The 16,434-nt window shown below is 40.4% G+C and overlaps 1 protein-coding gene across 13 annotated transcripts in view; it reads left to right on the top strand.

The window, feature by feature from the left end:
* Positions 1-16,434, top strand: part of LOC149575059 (uncharacterized) — a 156,880-nt gene that overhangs the window by 90,343 nt on the left and 50,103 nt on the right. For all 13 annotated transcript variants that reach the window (XM_089814937.1, XM_089814932.1, XM_089814928.1 and 10 more), the window contains 4 exons: positions 15,091-15,219; positions 15,359-15,408; positions 15,503-15,600; positions 15,702-15,986. In XM_089814937.1, coding sequence (XP_089671063.1) covers positions 15,104-15,219; positions 15,359-15,408; positions 15,503-15,600; positions 15,702-15,986 — 549 coding nt within the window. In that variant the 5' untranslated portion in view covers positions 15,091-15,103. The remainder of the gene's footprint in view (positions 1-15,090; positions 15,220-15,358; positions 15,409-15,502; positions 15,601-15,701; positions 15,987-16,434) is intronic.

Here is a 16,434-nt window from a genome sequence, read left to right as displayed (position 1 = left end):
TTTTATACATTTTTAGTATGATGAAGGGTAATAATAACCTGGATTTGCAGAAACTCCCTTTTGGGATCAAGAACAACTGCCATTTCCATTTTACACAAATCACTTTCAATCTGCAGCATTGTTGTGAAATTGCTGAAGATTGCTTAATTTTAAAAAGTAAAACTTCAGCTGAAAATTGAAACATACAATTTAATGGGCTCTTTTGTTGGAAAATATGGATCTAGCCAATTCTTTGACTTATTGCTCTTTATCCTAGTGTAGGAACAATGCAAGGTACAATTATAAATTGCCTTTGCTCCTTTTGTAAACACATAACTATTGATACAAAAATCTCTGATCAATTTAGAACAATTACAATTTGATTCCTTGATGAAATTGGTAAAATAGACTCCTCTGGTCTGATTACATTCATCTGGGATTCGAAAAATAGCCTTGGGTGATAATTTAAGTTTGCTCCTTCAGAGCCTTGTTTGTAAATGGAGGGTGAAACTTCTATTTTTTTTTTCTAGAATACAAAATTCCTTGATAAGTAGGAGATATTTTCCACAGCAAGTCAAATTGTGATATTGCTATTAGGATTTAACCGTGTAATTCTCGAGTCAAACTCATTGACGTATGTTTCATGAGTAGTGGTTCACACAAACCCATCTCTCATGAGAATAAATGGAACACTTAGCACTCATTGGATCTAGGTTATGCTCACAGAGGTGAAGCACTAGGACTTCCCGGGTGGTCACCCATCCCAATACTACTCCAGCTTGAGTGAGCTTAACTACGAAGTTTCCTCCATGGTTAAACCCACTCTTCTTGCAACCCCATTTGCGAAACATTCACCAAGTGTTGTGTATTATGAAACATTAATTAGAAAACCCTTTAAGCTCATCAATTGATAAGTAGGAGATATTTTCCACAGCAAGTAAAATTGTGACATTACTACCAGGATTTAATTGTGTAGTTCTTGAGTCAAACTCATTGACTCATGTTTCATGAGTAGTGGTTCACACAAACCCATCTCTCATGAGAATAAATGAAACAATTGTTGTCGGTAGAAATTGTGTATCGGCCGACGGGTCCCTTCGGAAAGGAAATTGTGTATCGGCCGACGGGTTCCTTCGGGAAAGTTCTTGTTATGTAGCCGACGGTAAATAGTTTGTAGCGGACATGATGTATCTGGCCGACGGATACCTTTGGGAAGGTTCGTCGGAAAGTATTTATAACCCCTTCGGGAAGCATTGTAAGGGGCATATCTTATCATTATCATATCATATGAGAAAAGCATAATGTACTGTTGGCATATGCGAATAATAATAAGAGTTCTGCTGGTTGCTGTTCATGTTCGTATTCTTTGTTTGTGTGCGTTGCTTAATTAATCCATACGGTAAACAACAATTACCACTCATTGGATCTAGGTGATGCTCATAGAGGTGAAGCACCAAGACTTCTTGAGAGGTCACCCATCCCAGTACTGTAATGTTCCTAAGTACGAAGGGGCTGAATAATGGACGGAGATGAGATCAGGAAACTTGTACGGTGTGAAAAGACCAGCCGTACAATGCAATGACAGAGTCCGTACGGTGATGAAAGGAGGGGAAGTATGGATTGCTGTCCAAGAAGGTCGTACAGTGCTAGAGCAAGGGCACAGGAAAGACCATATGGTGTCAACAGGAAGGCCGTACGGTGTAATGTTCCCGTTATAAAATAAATCATTTATCAAACTATTGTGGGCCGATTGATTTAATATATCTTGGACCCATTTTTGTTTTTGTTTCCATAGTTTGTGTTGTTGTTGGCTATCTTTGTACACCCTCGGAAAGTTTCCTGATGGGTATTTAAGCCTGGCTTGTAGGTAGTCTTTAATCATGCTTTTGGATTATTTTCTATGTACTGTGAATTCCTGTTGGAGTTTTAGATTGTTCGCCGTTTCGGAAATGAAACATTTTACCTATTTGGCCTTGCGGTTTCGGTGGGATTCATCCCTCACCCTATTTCGTTGCATGTAATTCTTCACTCGGACGTAGGAAATCGGAGCACCATCTTTCGGCAATTATTATTCGCATTCAAGTCTCTATTATTGTGTGGATTCTATCAAGATCTATTGTGTTTGGTGTATGAACAAGATTGCATTCCATATTAGACCTAGATATCTAATTGTGTGGCCTCATGTTGTTTCCTGTTCTGCTCATTCCTTGATCGTACAGCTCTCCTCCATCCGTCCATCCATACTCCATTGTACGGCTTGTGTTTTGCCACTGTATAGCCTCATTCACATCTTCCAACACCCCCCGCACTCACCGTACAACTTGCTGTACGACCCATTTGATCTTCTCCACCGTACAGCCCACCATAATACACCATACGACCATCTCAACACTGTATGACCTAGCTAGTCCTTCCCACCATACAGCCTCATCTTCTTCGTACAACTATAACTCCATCACCATCGTACACCATCCTCCTTCCATCGTACAACTGCATCCATGTGATTGTACAACTATCTACAGTTCACTGTACAGACTGCTTCTCTTCTCACCACGTATGACCCTCATATAGTTGCCGTACAACCTCCAAACATCGATCCGTATGGCCCAAGCACTTTGTACACCACCCTTGTCTCAACCATCCTTCTTCAGGTAATTCTGTACATCCATTGTGATTCAGTGCAAAACGTTTGAGTGGGGGTTAGGTAGACTATGGGAACATCACAGTGGTATCAGAGCTCTTCGATCTTGCCAGTCTGTGGACAGTAAATGAGAGTTTATAGCCGAAAGAGAAGAATGACACATTTCGTTGATCGAATGGCTGCCGAATCGGAATTGACAGTTGCCGAACTCGTGGCACTACTGAGGGAATTTGCTAGGAACCAAGCATAGATCACAGGTATGCAACGTCTCATGGAAGAGACTCTCAAGAAGTTGGTGAACAATAAAATATCCAGAGAACAAAATGGTCACAGCGCGGACTTGGTGTCGGGCAAATCAAACCCTCATCCAACACGCTCTCGACCTTCCAATCTGACTTTTCCTTTACGGACAGAGGCACAACATAGAGGGAAACAACCAACCTTTGAAGAGATGCAAGAACAACTGAGGGAAGACTGAAAGAATGCAAATTTTGAGAAGGATGTATCCTACAAAGGTTATGCGGATCTGAGAATGAGATATTCGGGAGGCGGAAACAGAGGATATTTTAACGATAATCTTTGAAGAAAGTTAAGTAAATCTATCTCCATTTGATGGATCCGGATCCATATTTGCGCAAGTATGAGTAATGAAGGTCGATACTTCCAGTTGAATCCTATGCCAGAAGAAGCAATCAAATTTGCAGTGTTGCACCTAGAGGGAGTCATGCATGAATGGTGGCATCATGACACTGTCACACTGGGGCATGATCAGATAAATACTTATGCAAAATTCACTGAGAGATTGATAGATCGATTTTATGGTAAAGGTCTGAAACTCAATTTCAAAGATTTGGCACAGCTAAGGCAAACTGGATCGGTTGATCAGTGATTCAGTACATTGCAGAATTTCAAAAACTCTGTTTTGGTCACGGACATTTCCGAAAGAAGACGGGTAGTACTCTTCATGGATGAACTGACAGAACCTCTGAAAGGTTGGGTAAAGGGGTTCAACCTTGCCACCCTGTCGAAGGCTATCTTTAAGGCACAGAGTATGGCATCATCATCTGCATCATCCTCTCGAAGTTACTCACATGCCAAACCATCGGTGTTTCCGAGGGAAAATAAACCTTCGCCTAGGAAGCCGGCTTTGGATGAAGCTACCAGATAGGAACTTCGAAGGAAGAAACTGTGTTTCAATTGCAAGGGACCTTGGGAGCTTGGCCACAGATGGCTCGGAAAAGGGAAGATGCATTACATTGAGGTCATGTCTGATGATGAGGACGAACAGGAAGAAATGCCTGCCGAAGACACCAACATGGTCAGTTTAAACCTTATGGAACGAATTGCAGCTTCGGTATAGTGCGAAGGAACCATTGCCTTAGCCGGTAGCCCAAGGTGCACAGTTTTTCGTGTATAGGGAGCCCTCCAAGGACAACAGGTTACGATGATGCGGGATAGCAGAGCTAATCTAAATTTCATAAACTCATCTCTGGTGAAGCGAAGGGGTCTACCTACGGAGACACACAAGATTTTAGGTCAAGGTTGCTGGAGGAACTCTTCTGCCCTGCACACACCTTGTTCCTTAGCTAAGTATCAGAATGCCGAATCACACAGTGACCGAGGATTTCTTCATAGTGGACCTTAATGACATGGAGGTTATTTTGGGCATACAGTGGATGGAGACACTTGATGAATACACTCAAAGCTTCAAACAGATGGATTTTACTTTTGTTGTCGATAGAAAGAAGGTTGTTCTCTGCGAAATGGCAAATGAGGGTCCGAAGGAAGTTTCGGTACATCGGATGGAGGCAATTTTTTGGCATGATGACGTTGCATGGGCTGCACATTGTTTAATCTCGGCAGAACCTATAAAAGGACAACAGACACCTCCACAGGATGATGAACTCTAGGATATTTGAGTAAACATGATAAAGTTTTCATTGACATTCCTCCTGGCATACCGCCTCATCGAGGGTTTGAACACACTATCGAGTTGGAAGCAGGAGCCAAGCCGGTCATAACCACACCATACCATTCCTAGAAATTCAAAGATGAGATCGAAAAGACGATTCAGGAATTGCTAGAGAAAGGTTGGATTTGTCCCAGTTCTAGCCCTTTCGCATCATCTGTGGTGTTGAACAAAAAGGACGGGATGATGCACATGTGTGTGGACTACCGTGCCTTGAACAAAAAAACAATAAAGAATAGATATCCCATTCCAAGGATAGATGAGTTGTTGGATGAATTGCATGACGTAGTCTATTTTTCGAAAATAGATCTCCGTTCCAGATACCATCAGATTCACATGAGGGAGGAAGATGTAGAAAAGATGGCCTTCCGTTGTCACTATGGACATTATGAGTTTCTGGTCTTGCCGTTGGGATTGACAAATGCACCTGCTACATTCTAGTCGTGCATGAACCGCATCTTCAACAAACAATTGCGTAAGTACTTATTGGTATTTTTTAATGATCTTATTTATAGAAGGACATGGGAAGAGCACTTGAAGGATTTGAATGAAGTCCTAAGTATCATGGAGGAGCAGTCCTTGTTCGCTAAGCAGTCCAAATGTGAATTTGGTATGATAGAAATATTGTACCTGGGGCATGTTGTCAATAAATACGGAGTTCAAGTACACCAGGAGAAGATTCAAGCTATCCTTGATTGGCCTCCCCCAAAATCACTCACGGATTTGCGAGGATTTTTCAGATTGTGCAGTTATTACTGGAGGTTCGTGAAGGGTTTCTCTCAGCTCAACACAACCTTAATCTGACAAAGAAGGGGTCTTTCCAGTGGAACAAAAAGGCACAACTCACTTTCAATAAATTGAAAGAGGCAATGAGCACTTGTCCTGTACTTGCATTACTTGATTTCACTTGACTGTTCATTTTGGAGTGCAACGCGTCTGGAGAAGGCATTGGCGCGTTACTGATGCAGGATAGACACCCCATAGCTTATGAGAGCAGGAAGCTTACACAAACGGAACGCTTATATTCCATTTGCAACAAAGAAATGTTGGCCATCGTACATGCACTAACCGAGTTTTGATAGTATCTAGTGGGTGCTATGTTTGTCGTCTGTACAGATCACAATAGTTTAAGATATTTTCTGGAGCAATGAGACTTGAATGAAAGGCAACAAAAATGGGTAAGCAAGGTTTAGGCTTTTGATTTTGACATTGAATATGTGAAAGGGAAGAACAATGTGGTTCCAAATGCCTTGTCCGGGAAACTTGCCATCTGCTCACTAAACCAGATTTCAGTTGAATGAAAGACACATTTGTCAGTAGAATACTCCAAAAACACATTTGCTTGTGAACTAATGGATGGCAACACCTAGGATGATCGATACAGGGTGGTGGATGACATCATCTACTATAAGAATCGGATATTTTTGGTGCTGGAATCCAAATTAAAGCAAAAAATCTTGAAGGAAGTACATGACTCACCCTTGGTAGGACATCTGGGTTTCCTCAAAACTTACAGAAGTCTCCGGGAGAGGTTTTCATGGAAAGGACTCAAAGGGGTGTGTTGCAATATGTAAGGGAGTGTGCGGTCTGCCAGCAGAACAAATCCGAACATACTCTACCTATTGGGTTACTGCAACCTCTGCTAATTCCAGAACATAAGTGGGAAAGTATCTTGATGGATTTCATAATAGGACTTCCCAAGGTGAACGGAAAGGATTGTATTTTCGTCGTGGTTGACAGATTGACAAAGTACGCACATTTCTTTGCCATCCCCTCAGCTTTTCAGGCCGCACAAGTTGCCGAACTGTTCTTTAGAGAAGCCTTTTGTCTGCATGCGTTACCTTGAAACATTGTTAGTGATCGGGCTAGGCGGTTCATCAATATCTTTTGGATAGAATTGTTTCGATTGGCAGGGACATAATTGTCACCAAGTACTAGTTACCACCCTCAGACAGATGGACAAATGGAGATTTTGAACAAGTGGCTCGAAGGTTACCTTCGAAGCTATGTCTCAGCACAACAACGAACATGGGTCAAGTTGATACACCTGAGAGATTATTTCTACAATACCACGTATCACTTGTCCATTGGGATGGCACCATTCAAAACTCTGTATGGGTACGAACCCTTATCCTTCATCGACACAGTATTGGGAGATAGCTGTCGAGGGCAAAGGATTGGCTTTAGGACTGACAGGACATTTGACGTCACCTGAAGGAAAACGTGCAACGGGCACAGAATCAACAAAAGATGTATGCCGATAGATGCCGAATGGAGAGGCATTTCGAAGTAGGAGACTTGGTTCATCTTAGGCTCCAACCGTATTGACAATCTTCATTGAAGGAGAAGGGAAAAGAAAAATTGAAGCCACATTTTTATAGCCCCCATCACATCATCGGCCGCATTGGAGAAGTCACTTACGCTCTGGAACTTTCGGAGGGAAGCTGTATTCATAACATCTTTCATGTTTCATGCTTGAAGAAGGCCGTAGGGCAGAATGTCACAGTAGCCACAAACCTCCCACCACTCAATGAAGAAGGCAAGCTCATATTGGAACTGATCGAGATCATCGAAGTTCGTGAGAAGACTTTGCGAAACTATACTGTGAAGGAATATTTGGTGCATTGGAAAAACTTCCCATTAGATGACGCAACATGGGAGGGCGAGCACATTCTCCAGCACCCAACATTGCATTTGCTTGAAGACAAGCAAAATTTGGGATAGGAGGACTGTAATGTTCCTGTTATAAAATAAAATAAATCATTTGTCAAACTATTGTCACGGGCCGATTGATTTAATGTATCTCGGACCCATTCTTATTTTTGTTTCTGTAGTTTGTATTGTTGTTGGCTATCTTTGTACACCCTCGAAAAGTTTCTCGACGGGTATTTAAGCACGGCTTGTAGGTAGTCTTTAATCATACTTTTGGATTATTTTTTATGTACTGTGAATTCCTGTTGGAGTTCTAGATTGTTCGCCATTTCAGAAGTGAAACATCTTCCCTATTTGGCCTTGCGGTTTTGGTGGGATTCATCCCTCACTCTATTCCGTTGTTGCATGTAATTCTTCACTCAGACCTGGCAAATCGGAGCACCATCTTTCGGCAATTATTATTCACATTCAAGTCTCTATTATTGTGTGGATTTTATCAAGATCTATTGTGTTTGGTGTATGAACAAGATTGCATTCCGTATTAGACCCAGATATCTAATTGTGTGGCCTCCTATCATTTCCTATTTTGCTCATTCCTTGACCGTACTATCCTCCTTCATCCATACTCCATTGTACGGCTTGTGTTTTACCACCGTACAACCTCATTCACATCTTCCAACACCCTTCGCATTCACTGTACAACCCATTTGATCTCCTCCACTGTACGACCCACCATAGTATAGCATGCGACCATCTCAGCACCATACGACCTAGCTTGTCCTTCCCATCGTACGACCTCATCTTCTCTGTACGGCTATAACTCCACCACCACCGAACACCATCCTCCTTCCATTGTACAACTGCATCTGTGTGACCATACAACTATCTATAGTTCACTGTACGGATTGCTTCTCTTCTCACAGTGTACAACCCTCATATAGTTGCCGTACAACCTCCAAACATCCATCCGTATGACCCAATCACTCCGTACACTACCCTTGTCTCAACCATCCTTCTCTAGGTAATTTTGTACATCCATTGTGATTTAGTGCAAAACATTTGAGTGAGGCTTAATTAGACTGTGGGAACATCACATATGGTGGGTGTATGAGGGTGTCTTCTGTACGGAAGAGATAAGTGGAAGGATGATGGTACGGTAGGCTAGATGGCCATATGACAAGGTATGTCTTCAGGCCATACGGTGGAGTTTGTAGGCCGTACGGTACATGGAACTGTAGTATGGATATATTTGAAAAGGAAATCGTTTAGTAAGTGCTTGAGTCGGAAGTGATAAAACATCAACTATGAATGCAATCTCTCTCATACATAAAGACAATAGATTTAGATGAAATCTGGACACAATAATAGACTTGAATGCGAATAATCCTTCAATTAATATAACCCAAAAGATGATGCTCCAATTTGCGAGATCCGAGCGAAGTATTACAGGCAACGGAATAGGGTGAGGGTTAAATCCCACCGGAACCGGATAAACCAAATAGGAAAGGTCTTTCACTTCCAAAATGGCGAACAACTAGGAACTCCAATAGGAATTTGCAATACAGAGAAAATAATCCAAATTGCATACCTAATGACTACTTACAAGCCATGCTTAAATAGCTGTCGGGGAAAACTTTCCGAGGGTGTTCAAAGATAGCCCATGACAACACAAACTACGGAAACAAAACAAAAATGGGTCTGAGATATATTAAATCAATTGGCCCATTAACACTAGTTCGATTAATGATTTATTTTATAACAGGAACATTACAGTCCTTCTGTCCCAAATTTTGCTTGTCCTTAAGCAATTGCAATGTTGGATGTTGAAGAATGTGTTTTCCCTCCCACGTCGCGCCATCCAACGGCAAGTGTTTCCAACGTACCAAATATTCTTTCACTGTGTGGTTTCTCAGGGTCTTATCACGTACTTTGATGATCTCTACTGGTTCCAACATGAGCAGTGGAAGGTCTGTAGCTACCAAGGCTTTTGGTCCCACGGCTTTCTTCAAGCATGAAACATGAAATATGTTATGAATACAGCTTCTCTCCGGAAGTTCTAGCTCATAAGAGACTTCACCGATTTGATGAACTACACAATAGGGGCCATAAAATTGTGACTTTAGTTTTTCTTTTCCCTCTTGCTTCAATGAGGATGGTCGATATGGCTGGAGCTTGAGATCGACCAAGTCGCCTACTTCGAAACTCCTCTCTATTCGGTGTCTGTTGACGTACATCTTCTATTGATTCTGTGCTTGTTCTAAGTTTTCCTTCAGGCATCTTAGGATGTCCTATTCCTGTTGAAGCCAGTCCCTTGCCCCTAGTGCGCAACTGTCACTTAGAACTGTGTCGATGAAGGAAAGTGGTTTGTACCACTATAGAGCTTTGAATGGTGCCATCCCAATGAACATGTGGTATGTGGTATTGTAACAATATTCCGTTAGGTGTATCCATTTTACCCACGCCCGTTGTTGTGCTGAAACATAGTGCCAAAGGTAACCTTCGAGCCACTTATTCACAATCTCCGTTTGTCCATCTGTTTGAGGGTGGTAACTAGTACTTGGTGACAATTCTGTCTCTCTCAATTGAAACAGTTCTATACAGAAGATACTAATAAAACATTCATCCCGATCATTGACAATGTTTTGAGGTAACCCTGTGTAGACGAAAAACTACTCTGAAAAATAGATTGGCTACCTGTGTGGCTTGAAAGTCTGAGGGAATTGTGAAGAAATGTGCATACTTTGTCAGTCTATCAATCACCATGAAAATACAATTCTTTTCGTTCACCTTGGGAAGTCCCGTAATGAAATCCATTGAGATACTTTCCCACTTCTGTTTTGAAATTGGCAGAGGTTGCAGTAACCTGGCAGGTAGAATATGTTCGGATTTTTTACGCTGGCAGACCGCACACTCTCTTACATACTGTAATACATCTCCTTTTAGACCTTCCATGAAAACGTCTCCTTGAGACGTCTAAGTTTTGAGGAAGCCCGGGTGTCTTGCCAAGGGTGAGTCGTGTACCTCCTTCAAGATTTTCTGCTTCAATTTGGATTCCGACACTAAAAATATCTGATTTTTATAGTAAATGATGTCATCCACCACTTTGCACTGATCATCTTGGGTGTTGCCATCCATTAGCTCATAGGCAAATGTAATTTTGGAATATTCTACCAACAAATGTGCTTTCCAGTCAGCTGAAATTTGGGTTAGTAAGCAAATGGCAAGTTTCTTGGATAAAGCATCTGCAACCACATTGTTCTTTCCTTTCACATATTCAATGTCAAAATCAAAATCTTGAACCTTGCTTGCCCGTTTTTGTTGCCTCTTGTTCAAGTCCTGTTGCTCTAGAAAATATCTCAAACTATTGTGATCCGTACGAACGACAAACTTGGCACCCACCAGATAGTGTCGGAACTTGGTTAGTGTATGTATGATGGCCAACATCTCTTTGTCGTAGGTGGAATATAAGCGTTCTGTTTGCGCAAGCTTCCTGCTGTCATTGGCTATGGGGTGTCTATCTTGCACCAGTACTGCGCCAATGCCTTCTCCAGATGCATCACACTCCATAATGAACGGTCGAGTGAAATCAGGTAAAGCAAACACGTGACAAGTGCTCATTGCCTCGTTTAGCTTATCAAAAGTGAGTAGCTCTTTTTCATTCCACTAGAAGGGCACCTGTCTTGTCAGATTTGTTAGTGGTGCGCTGAGCTGAGAGAACCCCTTGACAAACCTTCGGTAATAATTGCATAGTCCAAATAATCTTCGCAACTTCGTGAGTGATTTTTGGGGAGGCCAATCAAGGATAGCTTGAATCTTCTCCTGATGAACTTGAACGCCATATTTACTGACAACATGCCTCAGGTACAATATTTCTGTCATACAATGTATTGGTTGACCGATCCAATTTGCCTCAGTTGTGCCAAATCTTTGAAATTGAGTTCTGGATCTTTACCATCAAATCGATCTATTAGTCTCTCAGTGAATTCTGCATAAGTATTTATTTGATCATGTGCCAGTGTGATGGTGCCGTGATGCCACCATTCATGTGCTACTCCCTCCAAGTTTAATGCCGCAAATTTAATTGCTTCTTCTTCTGTGGGATTAAGTTGGAAGTAAGTATCGACCTTTATTACCCACGCTTGCGCAGATATGGATCTGGATCCTTCAAATGGAGACAAATTTACTTTACTCAACTTCCTTCTGAGATCATCGTTAAAATATCCTTTGTTTTTGCCTCCCGAATATCTCGTTCTCAGATCTGCATAATCTTTGTAGGATATATCTTCCTCAAAATTTGCATTCTTCTAGTCTTCTCTCAATTGTTCTTGCATTTCCTCAAAGGTCGGTTGCTTCCCTCCAGGTGGTGTCTCCGTCTGTGGGGGAAAAGATGGCATGGAAGGTCAAGAGCATGTTGGATGAGGGTTTGCTTTACTCGACGTCGAGTCCGCGCTGTGACCGTTTTGTTCTTTGGATATTTTATTCTCTACCAACTTCTTGATGCTGAGTATCATTGATCTGTGCCTGATTCCTTGCAAGTTCTCTTAGTAGTTCCACAAGTTCGGCAGCTGTGGGTTCCGGTTGGGCAGCCATTATATCAATGGAATGGGTTCTTCTTTTCCGGCTATAAACTCTCATTCGTTGTCCATAGGTTGGTAGGATCGACGCTCTAATACCATTGTAATGTTCCTAAGTACGGAGGGGCTGAATAATGGACGAAGATGAGATCAGGAAACCTGTATGGTGTAGAAAGACCAACCGTACAGTGCAATGAGGGAGTCCATACGTTGATGAAAGGAGGGGAAGTATGGATTGTTGTCCAAGAAGGCCGTATAGTGCTAGAGCAAGGGCATAGGAAAGACCGTACGGTGTCAATAGGAAGGTCGTATGGTGAAAGGGTAGTACACAAAAGAGCCGTATGGTGGGTGTATTAGGGTGTCTTCCGTATAGTGGAGACAAATTGAAGGATGATGGTACGGTAGGCCAGATAGCCGCATGACAAGGTATGTCTTCAGGCTGTATGGTGGATTTTGTAGGCCGTACGGTACATGGAAGTGTAATACGGATATGTTTGAAAAGGAAATTTTTTAGTAAGTGCTTGATTCGGAAGTGATAAAACATCAACTATGAATGCAATTTTGCTCATACATAAACACGATAGGTTTAGATGAAATCGAGACACAATAATAGAGACTTGAATACGAATAATCCTTCCATTGATATAAGCCGAAAGATGATGATCCAGTTTGCTAGATTTCGAGCGAAGTATTACAGGTGACGGAATAGGGTGAGGGGAAAATCCCACCGAAATCAGATAAACTAAATAGGGAAGGTCTTTCACTTCCGAAACGGCGAACAACTGGGAACTCTAACAGGAATTCGTAGTACAGAGAAAATAATCCAAATTGCATACCTAATGAGTACTTACATGCTGTGCTTAAATACCCTTCGGGGAAAACTCTCTGAGGGTGTACAAAGATAGCCGACGGCAACACAAACTACGGAAACAAAACAAAAATGGGTCCGAGATATATTAAATCAATCGGCCCATTAACACTAGTTCGATTAATGATTTATTTTATAACGGGAACATTACAAGTACTACTCTAGCTCAAGCGCGCTTAGCTACAAAGTTTCCTCCATGGTTAAACCCACTCTACTTACAACCCCATTTGCGAAACCTTCACTAAATGTTGTGCCTTATGAACCATTCATTAGAAAGCTCCTTAAGCTCATCAATTGATAAGTAGGAGATATTTTCCACGATAAGCCAAATTGTGATATTGCTATTAGGATTTAACTGTGTAGTTCCTGAGTCAAACTCATTGACTCATGTTTCATGAGTAGTGGTCCACACCAACCCATCTCTCATGAGAATAAATGGAACACTTAGTACTCATTGGATCTAGGTGATGCTGACAGCAGTGAAGCATCGGGACTTCCCGGGAGGTCACTCATCCCAGTACTACTCCAGCTTGAGTGCATTTAACTACAGAGTTTCCTTAGTGGTTAAAGCCACTTTGCTCACGTCTTTGCTTGTTGTGGTGCTAGTGGTATGGTCCCTAATTTCCCTTTTGATTTTTCATGAGATTTGTTCAAAGAAAAAATACATAAACAAAATACAATTAGAAACTATGAAAAAGTCATGGTTTGTGCCTCTGACACTTCATTGAACATGTGTATTTGTAATGGTATGTCTCGAATGGCACCTTCACTTACTTCTAGATTCTTTAACCAAGAATTAATCTGGTCAAAAAATGAATGGTCTCCAATTTCCCTTATGATTTCCAATGAGATCCATTCAAAGCCAAACTACATAAACAAAATAGAAGAAGAAATCATGGATGGCGTCTCTGACACTTCAATGAACCTGGTTTGTGTCTATTACCAAACGAGAAAAATATAGGGAATTTGTAGATTGTGTTATGCTTTGGGCATAACTAATGTGGTATTTACATCATTCTTACAAAGTATAACATTGTCTCTATTATATTATATCTACTACAATTTTTCCCTAGGTACCAGCATAATTCCAGACGCTACTTCAATTATGAACATATTTCAGTTAGAACTACAATTTTTGATGAGGGTGCAACTTGAGACAAAATGAACACAATAGAGAAGAAAACTTATATTATCTGAAATGAGAAGCTACGACACACATTACAGCAAAAACTAACCCAACTATATGCCGTATGGGCTACAATATTATCGGATTCTAGAGAAAAACCTTTCTTATAGTACCTTCTCCCAAATTCCACCGATAACTGCCTTTACAACTCAAGAATGAGCCTTGAGTAACTTGCCTTAAGTTTAGGGTTAGGAATACATTTTACATTTTAACATTTGGCGGATGACGCCAAAACAAAGCTTCTAGAAGTCAAATTAGAAGTCAGTGCAAAAATAAGAAGTTCCAGAAAAGGCAGTCCAACTTCCTAGAGGTATAACTTTTGATCCGGGGCTCCAATTGATGGACTGTTTACATTTCGGGAAGCTCATTGAGTGCTCTATAGTCTTATGGGTTGCCTACAAACACCCTTATTTTTTGGGGCTGTACAAGGCTGTTTAGTGCCTCAAATTGGACTCCAAAGCATTTCTAGGTCTCTGGGCAACTTAAAACAGCAATAACTCTCAAATTGTGAAACCTTTTGACTTGATTCTTTCTCTGGAGCACTGAAATTTCAATTACAACCTTTCCTCCAACTTACACCCTCTAATTCTTAATTATTATGGCTCTATAACAGAATAACCCATTTTCTGCATTTGCATGCATCTCGAGATATGCAAAAATACTAACTCAGAAAACTAACAATGGTAATATGAGAGTTGGAATCTCTATTTTGCCCAAATAGGTATCCGGAAATGCAAACACATCAAACAAAAACTATAACTAAGAATCTGGGTGATATGGTATTTCCCTTACACCGCCGGATGCTCCTACATCAATTTTAGAAAAAAGAGCAGTTTATTCAAGATTAAACATGTTTTTTTCAATTTTTAATATGCCTATAAAATATTTGGATTTTTCGGATTTTTATTCAAAACCTCATTTTTTCATTGCAAATTTGAAGTTTTTTATGGAAGATTTGCATTTTCCCAAATTATTCAAAGATTTAGGGTATGCTTGAGGGGAGTCATGCTCATTTTTGAGCTAATTCTGCATCATAAACTTAGTTTTGACTCAGATTCAGAATTGCCTGTGAATATTCTGAAGATTAATGATGGATTACTTGCTTAAAGAATTTAAGAATATATTTCCTTACACTTAAGATAATGAAAGTTTGCAAAGAAGACATTAGAATGCAAAATGTATGCTTTCATTCTCAATTTTTGGGTTAATTTTGTTGACCAGGTTGGTTGGGAGAATGGAAACAACTTTACATGGTTCTGCTCATGACATAGGTTGGCTGCAAAGCACCTATCCTACTAATCCTGTTCAGGATGGTACAAATAGATTTATGGAGCTGCTTGCAGTGACAAGGTAGCTTTCATCTCTCATGGTCATTTGTTATAACATTCAAGAAGTAATAAACCTGTTTCCATTCTTGAACAGGCTGTGTATATTTCTTGCTTCAGCTATGACCTTATTTGACCATTACTATTGTTCATTTTCACTTCAGAAATGGTGCACACATATTGCCTGACAAATTTGTGTATTTTTTGGTTCCTGGTAAGTTCTTTGTGACCTATTATGATAAATGCCCTGGTTTTTCAAGTGCCCTGAGCCAGGTGAATATTTTTTCCATCTTTCTTTGTTATGACAGGTCTTTTTAGCAACCATTTCCCTCTCTGTCTTATTGATACCAAAAATTTATTGTCGAGGTTGGGTTTGACATGCCATATTGCTCGGATTCATAGTGAGGTGAGTGCTTTCATTCAAGCCATTCATTCCAAGTTCATTTGAAAAATATTTTTTGGTTAAAAGAAAAGAGAATATAGTTACATATAGTTTTGATAGCACAGGTTTCAGTGAAAACCAATGCCCAGGAATTAACAAAACAAATTGAAAATCTGTATTTGTACCATGGAAAAAAAGTATTAGTTCTTGGTCACAGCAAAGGAGGGGTGGATGCAGCAGCAGCAATGGCTATGCATTGGACTAACCTGAAGGATAAAGTTGCAGGATTGGCATTGGTGCAATGTCCATATGGTGGAACTCCAATTGCTTCAGACATTCTAGGGGAAGGACAAATTGCAGAAAGTGTGAAACGGATAATTTTGGAGCTTCTAATCTGCAAATTCATTAAGGTATGTCTATTGCAGTAATTTCAAACAGAAGAGATAGACATACATTTATTAATTGCCCAATTTAAAGTAACTTCTCTATAGGATCCATTAGTTATCATGAGTTTTGTGATGATTTTTTTCAAGTAAATTGCTAACGAAATTCTACTCCATCAAGGGTCTATGCCTATCTGGAAGTACCTCTTAACTAGGTGGGATCTATTAATACAATATATATGCCTGTTTGTTGTTTGTCTTTATCATGAGTTACAATGCATTGGAATTTTTTATTCTATTTTTTCATCCATATATTGATTATGTCATGTAGTGGGACTGTAATTAAAAGGAGGAACATATGTTCCTAAACACTAAGAGCACATGCAAAAAACATAAAAATGATCATACCAACATATTTGTTTTTTGAATTCACATTTAATTATATAAGGAAAATGGAATTTGCTCCTGGTGATTT

This window comes from Cupressus sempervirens, chromosome 2 (assembly GCF_028749045.1).
Source record: "Cupressus sempervirens isolate cs-2001-9-10 chromosome 2, ASM2874904v1, whole genome shotgun sequence".
NCBI lineage: Eukaryota > Viridiplantae > Streptophyta > Pinopsida > Cupressales > Cupressaceae > Cupressus > Cupressus sempervirens.
The sequence above is the reverse complement of the archived record's forward strand: the minus strand, read 5'-3'. Positions and strand labels throughout refer to the sequence as shown.